Source organism: Centruroides sculpturatus, unplaced genomic scaffold (genome assembly GCF_000671375.1).
Source record: "Centruroides sculpturatus isolate CEXI.00-Female unplaced genomic scaffold, Cexi_2.0 scaffold386, whole genome shotgun sequence".
NCBI lineage: Eukaryota > Metazoa > Arthropoda > Arachnida > Scorpiones > Buthidae > Centruroides > Centruroides sculpturatus.
The window spans coordinates 118,877-128,581 of record NW_019384684.1 but is presented as its reverse complement, the minus strand read 5'-3'; the positions used below and the strand labels follow the sequence as shown (position 1 = coordinate 128,581).

The following is a 9,705-nucleotide window of genomic DNA, read 5'->3' as shown; positions in this document are numbered from 1 at the left end:
AAACACGACAATATTCCAAATGCTAAGAAATGACAAAACACCAATAGACAGGAGGCTAGTTCCAGGTGTGTACAGAATACCGTTGCATGATAAAAGGCTAAAGAAAGAGTTATATTATATAGGAGCCACAAAGAGATCATTAAGAGAAAGATTGAAGGAGCACGAAAAAAATATAAGATCTAAACAACCGATCACGGCTTTGGCCAATTATGCTATCGCGGATCCTGCAGAGATTACAATCGAATGGAGCAAGGCGGATATTGTACAAAAGATCGATAATATACGACATCTAAAGTATGCAGAGGCATGGCACATTTATAAATACAGAGAAAAGGGGCTTAATATAAATTTTCGAGAGTCAAGTAGAATAGCAACGGCATGGAGAGCGGCGGCATTATAAAGAGCTAATGGACATGCGCGATCGAATATCTGAAGATTATAGAACGTGCGTGGTTCGAATTACCGTTGAGAAAGTTCAAATTTTTAAAATATTTTACATCAATCCTGAAGAAGGTCTATAAATTAGACCGAAAACGTTAGAGAACTGACAAAAGTAGACTGCATTTTAAAGGTATAGTGAAATGTAGTAATTAATTGGGTTATAAATTACATTAGAAAAATACAAAAATTAATAAGTTTTTAATTTTATTTATTGAATTTTCTTAGAAAAACATACTTTTAATGAAAATAAATCAATTATTTATATATTTTTAGTAATTAAATAGATTTAATAGATAGAAGAATAAAATTTTTCATATATTAAAAACTATAGATGATTATAAAAAACAAATAATAAAAATATATAAAATAAACTGCATATTTTAATTAAAAAGAACTTTGTTCTAAATTTTAATTTAATATAGTTAAAATTAAAAATTACATTTATTACATAAAAATAACTATTAAGTACTTAATCGATATGTAAATTTTAAGTAAAACACAGTTAACAGGTTGTTTTCTATTTTTAATATCATTTTTGATAAGTGTTTTTTTAATAAACAATTTTTTTGGATAAATAATTTGACATTTGATGATAAAATCAAATGAAAACATTATTTGTACTTTTCCAGCAATAAATGTTTCTTCTGTAATTAAAGTTCAGTCAGGATATAAAAACAACTACCGATTTATTTTTAACTTTCATAATAATGAAAATGGGTCACAATCATTTTGCTAGTTATTATAATGTTCACAGACCCGCTGGCATTGCTTTTGCACCCTCAAATTAATTTTAATTTGCAATGGACCCCATCAGCGGTTCCAAGGACTCACAGGGAACCGCTTTGGGAAACATTGGTTTAGATCAAAGTGCCTCCGTTCTGTAAGAGAACAATAGACCATAAACAACTCTAATCTTGTCAATATTGCTTTGCTTTTACAGTAACACATTTACGAGTGTCACCTTATGCTTGGACTATCCTTTTATGTCTTATCTAATAAAATATGGCTGGTTTTAGGAATTGCAAGATCAGGCTACAAGTAGTAGATTGAGATATTTGTAATACCTCATTTGCACCAAGCATTTCAATCTAGATTGTGACCAAGGTCAGTAACAATGCCTTGGTGTGATCTTTCTCGACCGTTTCAATCTTGATTGAAAGGAGGTTCAGTTGTGATTGACTCGAGAGTTCTTGAAACTAGATCCACTCATAAGAGAGATTCCACAATCCCATGCTTGTGAGAAAATACAAGATGGCTGCGGAACACGGGCTATCAACAGAGAAATAAAAAAGATACTGTATTTGGAGAGACAATGACATCTGTCTATTATTAGATATATGGCAAGAAAAAGTTCTGTATTTATTTCTAACCAAAATTTTCATTTTGTTTGTTGGTGTTCGTGACTTACCACTTAGTTATGTCAGTTTTATCATCACGTGTAATAGCCGGGTTTTACTCGAGTGGATTGCCTGTGCGAACAGCACGACGTTCAACTGGTGACAGTCATAATCCAGATTGTACGTAAATCGAGATCTAAGTGAGTCATGGATTGTGTGCAAACGTAGTATAAGGCTCTAGGTTTCTAGATTTCGACAACTTACCTATTTTTTGGGCCACTTTAAAATATAATTTGGACTATGTTTTGAGGAATTCTGCTTTACTTTTTATAAAATCTATCTGCCAATCTGTTAAGGTCTCACTAAATGTGTCATGTGTACCTGCTGTTTATTTATATTATTGTTATTAATTAAGGAAAATAGTATTCTGTATACTTTGCCATTGCTTTTGGCATACTGTACAGAAATGTTTAAATCTTGGATAATTCAAAACTGAATAATTCAAAGTCACAATTATTTCATCTCTTGAATTTCGAACTAATGAGGATTTCCCATAGTAATATTTTTTAAAACATAAATGCTTAAAGATTTTTGTTTTAAGCATTAATTTTTTTACCCATTGTAGTGTGTTCATCATTGCCTACGGAATCACCAGAACTTCATTCTGAAGGGAAAAGTTATAACAACATGCTTTTAGAGCATAGACAACGAGCACGTTCAAGCATCATGGTTGAAGTTAAATCGTATTATTCTTTGTTTCATTTATGTCAACAAATAGAAAAATTTACCAAACCTAAGAAGATATTGTATCAAAAAACAAGTTCTGAAAAGGTTACTTTATTCATGTTAATTTTCAATATTAAAAGAGTTTTAATTTTTATATAAAATAATTTAAGAATTATTTTTGAATATATATTTGTACAGGAATATTTTCTGATTGAATGTGAAAATCCAACTCACATGAGGTTTTTACTAGATGAATGTAAATATCTACAAACGGACGCAATACCAGTTTATTCTAGGATTTTAAAATTTAATAATAGAAGCGTAGATAAGGAAAATAGTTTAGCAATAGCTTGTGATATATTATCTGCTCCTTCAGAAAACATAATTATGAAGACTCTATTAGATGCAAATGATGTAAGTTAAAATATTGAAACTTTTTAAATTGTTTAGATGTCTTAACATTTAGTTTTAATATAAAAGTTTTCAACTGGATTTTATAAAATGTTATAGATTACGCATCAAATGTTAGAATTAAAAAGGTGTGAACAGCTTTCGGATCTAGATATCAGACTGAGGTTTTTTGTTTGTTCGTTAATAGAAGATTGCGTAAGTGGATTATTTCCTCATGCTTTATGCTTGCCATTTGGTTCTGCTGTGAATGGATTTGGTTGCTATTCTGGTGACTTGGATATCAATTTACAACTATGCAATGAACAGGTTTGATTCCTATCAATTACTTTTACTACTAATAATGATTATTTACTTACTAGTTTCAATTAACTTTTAGAGAGAAACAAAGACCCCGTTATGTTTTCTTCCTAAACCGATGTTGACAAATGATAGAGCGCAGTTACAACGTACTCTAGAAACATTTGCCGACCTCTTACAAATATTTGTTCCTGGTGTGTCTCATATGGTGCGAATACTGAAAGCTCGTGTTCCAATATTGAAATTTCAGCATGAGATAACCGGAATCTGGTGCGATTTATCAATGAGTAACAAGTAAAGTCTCACTTTTTTAAACATTTAACACATACAGGGTTTGCCCAATAAGTATCAGGACTGATTTTTTCCTGTCAATGGGAAGTGGTGGAGTTCGGTTTCTATGGGTGGGTTCGATGGTGGGGATGTCACATAAGCTGCAAGACCTGGCTCAGTTATCTTTGAGCTTTTGGAGTGTGTAGATTATGCCCGAAATGAAAGTTCATTTACTGTTTGTGTCGAGAGTCGAGATGCAGTGCATCAAGCAGTGTTTTGGCCTTGAGGCTTATAAGTATTGCCGGTTAAATGTTTTTGATAGCACAGGGGTTAAATTTAGTGAAATCCACTGTGCATTCAATTGTGACTGATGATTTGCAAATGTGGACGGTGTGCGTCATACGTTTTGTCAGATGAGCAGAAGGAATGTTGTGTGACGATTTGTCATGAACTGTTGAAACATTTGGAGACAGATCCAAATCTTTCGGTAAAAGCGATAACTGGTGATGGAACTTGGATTTTCGAGTAAGATCTGTTTTATATGGTTTTCTTTGTGTTTACACGCCGTTTGTGACGCACTTAAGACCCCCAGTAAGACAGGAATGCAAACACTTACTCTGAATACTTTATTCAGGGTTCTACTTGGACCAGACGATCTCCAGTCGCGTACATTAAACAGGGCCGTCCATCTTGCACGTGCCACTCTCTCTCTGGTGTTGCCAGATCTTTCCGTAACAAGATCCAAAGACCAAAGTGCTAAGTGGCACACAAGGAGTGAATTGATCTCTGGATCAAAAAAGGCCTGCATGAGCAAATCAAGAGTGAAAAATTAATGCTTATTGTTTTCTTTGATGCAAAAGTTGTGGTCCACAAAGAGTTTGTGCAAACGGTGAACAGTAAATTTTATGCTGAAGTGCTTGAACATTTGAGGATTAGAGTTTGCTGAATCTGAAGGGATGTAAAGTACTATATTATTTTTCCGACTTTTCCAACGATTATCGACACTACTGTGTGCCAGAAATAGCCGTTCCCTAACGGGTACTTTACGCGGATTTGCGTTAGTGTGCCAGGCCTGGACTTTAAGCGTGCACCGAATTAAATAATGACAAAGTTTGTCAGTAACAAAAATCAAATATTTAATTAAACTTCTAGTAATAAACTATATACAGTAATTAGTAAAAATCAAACAATAATTTATTCAATGAAATTCAACAAGAATCAACCCGACAAACTCAAATCAATCTATTTCTAACTTTATTCTATTCCTCTTTGGAATTTGACAAAAATCAAAGACTTAACTTATAAACAATATTTCTTATAAATTAAAGATCCTAATCATACTAGGAACCTATTTCCTCAAACTCTCAAGACTTTCTATAATCGTCGATCCATAAATCGAATAACTTCAAAATCGCCTTGGAACTATTTGATCCTATCGGACACCTCTCTCGTTCACTGCTACGAAGCTCACCAAAGCTCGTTGCTATCAGGAGTTCACCTCGTTCATCTTCACTTGAGACTCGGGATTTATAGTGTGAGGTGACGTCACAATTCTGAATGAGATCACTCTCCTCATTTACATACTTAACGCTAACAATAAACTTTTTTCGTTTGTCTGGCAGGTTATTTTCCGACAATACTCTCTAACCTTTTACATTATTCTTTTTCACAATTTTTGGGACGTTTTTTTATTCTTTAAGGTTTAGCGAGTCCCTAATTCGTGCTTGTGGGGTCTCCCCCCTTTTCTCGGTGTGGACTTATTTTTTCCGCTCGGGAAGCGCAAGTGTGCGCAAGTTTTTCTACGGCGCTTTTCTTTCGTCGGTGAGTTGGTTTCTTTTCTATTTTTAAGTTACTAAGGTGAATGGTGAGGAAACCTTCGTCCTAACAAAACATAAGCCCCAAACAAAAATAGAATAATAAGCAAAATAAAAGTAAATAAAAATAACGTTCGGACTTGGTTCCTTACATTGAGATCATCAACATCTGGATGCTTCATCATGACAACACGTCCAGTCACACGTCACTAATTGTGAGGGAGGCATTGGCCAGACACAATGTGATAACACTGCCCCAACCACCCTACAGTCCAGATGCGGTTCCTCTGACTTCTTTTTGTTTCCTTGGATCAAAAGGTGCCCAAAAGGACATTGTTTTTGGGCAGTTGAGGTGGTCCAAGTGGCTTTGATGGGGTGCCTGAATAGTCTTTCAGTTGCTGACTTTCAGGGGGTGTATGGAATCTGGAAAAAGTACTGGCAGTGGTGTATTTATGCAGGAGGGTCATATTTTGAAGATTATTAACACACTGTACATATACAGTAGAGCAGTGTTTTTCAACCTGTGGGTCGCGACCTCCAGGGGAGTCGCGAAGCCTTACACGGGAGGTCGCGGGTAGAAGAAAAAAGACAAGTGTTTGTAGGTCCTACACTACATTAGAAATACTACAATTCCAGCGAGAATTACAGCCCACCCCAGATAATGATAGCAGAAAAAATTTTCAGCTGATTTGCAAAAGGGAATAAAAAGTAGAAAAGTAAAAGCTGAAAATTCAGATTCTAAAAGAAAAAAAGGTCAACAGTTCCCTGTGTCTTAATGTTATAATTAAAGGAAGTTTCATACTTTGTGTGTTAAATTATTGTTGATTCTCCTGAAATATTTATTTCAATCAACAATAATTTGTCTCAACAGAAAGAAAATTAAATACATAGATTTTAAAATCACTGATATAGTTGTAATATGGCCCTAGGGGGTCGGCAGAATTTTTTTAACTTGTAAAGGGGCCGCATATTCAAGAAGGTTGAAAAACGCTGCAGTAGAGCGTCATTTATCCAATAGCCGATCAATCGAAATGTTGATTAACCAAAAGCGTTCCAGTCTGACTGTGTCATGCTGAATCAAACTTTTGATACTAGATTAACTTCCAAAATATAATTTTTTTGTTTTTATATTTTTCAATATATTTATTTTGTTTATACAAAATAAAGATATAATTTTTAACAATAAAATAACCACGATTATTATTTTAAAATATTTACATTAGCCTTAACATTGGCGAAAATTCAACGAAAAGCAACACGCAACATAGAAAAAATTCATAATGGGACAGGTTAATATATTTTTTCATACATATTCGGTTATCTGAAAAATTAGTTATCTGAACAATCTAAGTCCCCAATTGATTCGGATAAATGATGCTCTACTGTATCTTTAATAAACTATTTTTTATGACTTGACTCTTGATACTTATTGGAGAAACTTTGTATATCAAATTTCAGATGATTCTTATTTTAAATTAAAGATATTCAAATCAAAATAAAGAAAAATAAAGTATGAATATTGATATAAAAATTTACTATAAGTTTAAAAGTATGAATAATTTAATTGATCAGTGAGAAAATTAATGAAACATTTATAATATTTATATCAGAATTTATTTGCTTATTTATAATAGCTTTTGTAAAATACAGGTCTTCCAAAAAGAATGCTACCATGTTATATCATGGTAATTATGTTAATTATTATCCAATAACATTGTAATGTACATTGGAACGTGGGAAAACTGTCAAAGTTTTATATTTGCTCATTTCAGTTTCTCAGTGTGTACACCTTGTATCACAGAGTACATATCCAATTGATACTCAAATTTTTCCTACACTTGCTACAGCATATCTGTTGTCAATACTTCTGCAACCACAATTCTACAACTCCTACAGATTATTCATGTTGCACAATGATGAGCGATTCCAACTTTGTAAACTGCAGAACACAAAATGCCTTTTCTGTTTTGGAATTGCCATGTTTATGTATGGCATTTTCTAGAGGTAGACAAGTAATTTGAATGCAGATGAGAGATGAGTACTTCTCAGACAATAATTAACATAATTATAGTAATTTAAAATGGTATCATTTAAAATTAATTTACATATACTCTGTAAATGTAAGGCAACTTTATTATTTGTCTTATTTATTATATTTTGATGGTATTTATTTTGAGTATTTTTCATTTAAGTTAGAATATATCAAAATCAGTTCTGTTAAAATTATATTAAAATTTTATAGAAATGCAATTGACATGGCTGAATTTCTCTTCACTTATGGAGAATTGGATCCCCATGTTAGACCATTAGTGTATACAATCAGAAGGTGGGCAAGAAAATGCAAATTGACTTCAGATGTTCCCAATGCACAAATCACTAACTTTTCTCTTCTCCTCATGATTATATTTTTTCTTCAAAAGCACTCTCAACTCCATTTACCATCAATGAATCAGCTTAAAAGTTTAAGTGAGTTCATATTTATCTAATATATTACTTTACAATATTTATAAATTATTATTAAACATTTTTAAATAAAAATAGTGTACAGGAATAGAATATTTTAAAATAATTATAATGAAAAAGTAATTTTAATTCTATACTCTATATATTTCATCGTAGTTGATGTAGAATTTATTTTTTTAATAAATTTTTTTATGATAACACTTGCACAAGCTAGCTTTATATTGGTTTGGCTTTAAAATATGTACATACAGTGTTATATATTGTAAAGTTTGGCATGAATTTGCATAATTCTTCACAGTTTTGCATAACCTGCAAAAAACATGAAACATTTTACATTATTTTTAAATCGATGCATTACTAGCATTAATTTAAATTTATGGTTGTCTCATTTTATATGATTTTTATTAGTTGTAATGGTAGGAATGAAGGAATATTATTTAAACAGTGTATTATATTTAACAGTCAAAATTACTTTGTTGCCTAAGAGCATTTGTTTATCTCTTGAGTGTTGAGAATGTGATCTACCTAGGGGGGACCTAAAAATAACAGAAAACAAGTAAAACGGCAAAACCGTATTTGGGACAAGACTATGTCTCGGAGACGGAATCACTTTGATGCTTAAGGCAGGTCTCGTTCTCATTCTCCTATCTTCTTTGATATCGCTGCTTTTGGGCGCGATCATTAAAACTTTGCCTGCCTCGACCATGAGGTCATCCACGAGCCATTTTCGGTGAATGTTTTGTCAGTAAAAATTTACTAAGAAACTGATAATTTATTTAATTTGTATCAGCAGCGCGATATTTACAATAGCGTCGATATATAATTTAAATCCAAGATTGCACAGCTGTCGACTGGAAAAGTCAATTAACGTGAAGTGAAAAAATGTCTCTCCTACCTTGTCCCTGATGTCCATGTTGACCTCGACCACGTGTTTTGTGTCTTTTGTTCTGTCGTTAAAAATCTACTAAAAAACTGATAATTTACTTAATTTGTATCATCAGAGTGATATTTACAACAGTGTCGATATACAGTGGTACCTCAGGATACGAAATTAATCCATTCCGAAACTGAGATCGTATCATGAAAATGTCGTAAGGTGAATCATTTTTCCCCATACGATTACATGTAAAACCAAATAATTCATTCCAACACGAAAAACACACTCAAATTAAAGCTAAGTAGTACATTGGAAAAAAATAATTATAGTAAGGAAAACACTGAAAAATGCATTTTGTATTTGTAAATGTATAAATCAGGGGTGTCCAACCTTTTTGTTTCTCTGGGCCGCATTGGAAAAAGTCAAGGAGTTTTGGGCCACAAGTAAGCCTATATATAACCACGGTGGCCAAGCTCCTTAATAGTCCGAGCCATTTTTCAAAATTTGAAATTTTTTGCGAGCCGCAATTAAATACGTATTAAAAAGGTATGCAAAAAATTCCAGATTACAAATTACAGCAGAGCATCGATTATCCGAATCGATTGGGGACGGATTGTTCGGAAGATCAATGTTTCGGGTAACCGATTATGTACGAAAAAATATATTAATTAACCTCATCTTGAAATTTTTCTCCGTTGCGTGTCGCTTCGCGTTGAATTTCCGTCGATGTTAAGCCTAACGAAAAGTATTGTATCGTTAAAAATTATTTTTTTATTTTGTACGAACAAAATAAATATATTGAAAAATATGAAAACAATAAAAAATTATACTTCAGAAGTTAATTTAGTATCAAAAAAGTAAAATATTCGAGTCGCCCAAGACATAACCAAAGATTGCAGCGCCACAGCACTGGCGAAAATTTAAATTTGCCTACTGGAATTCTTTCGGATAACAGACATTTCGGATAACCGACGCTCTACTGTATATCTGTAGCAAGAGTGATACAAATTGTTTCCTCCATAGCACAATGTCAACTGTCTGTTGCAATGACAGTTTACAAATTCAAAAT

The 9,705-nt window shown here is 32.7% G+C and overlaps 1 protein-coding gene across 1 annotated transcript in view; it reads left to right on the top strand.

Moving 5' to 3' along the window:
* LOC111627023 (poly(A) RNA polymerase, mitochondrial-like) overlaps positions 1 to 9,705 on the top strand; it is a 23,086-nt gene that overhangs the window by 6,417 nt on the left and 6,964 nt on the right. The window contains exons 2-6 of the mRNA XM_023370562.1: positions 2,404 to 2,609; positions 2,703 to 2,918; positions 3,015 to 3,221; positions 3,292 to 3,506; positions 7,539 to 7,762. Of these exons, the coding sequence (XP_023226330.1) occupies positions 2,404 to 2,609; positions 2,703 to 2,918; positions 3,015 to 3,221; positions 3,292 to 3,506; positions 7,539 to 7,762 (1,068 nt within the window). The remainder of the gene's footprint in view (positions 1 to 2,403; positions 2,610 to 2,702; positions 2,919 to 3,014; positions 3,222 to 3,291; positions 3,507 to 7,538; positions 7,763 to 9,705) is intronic.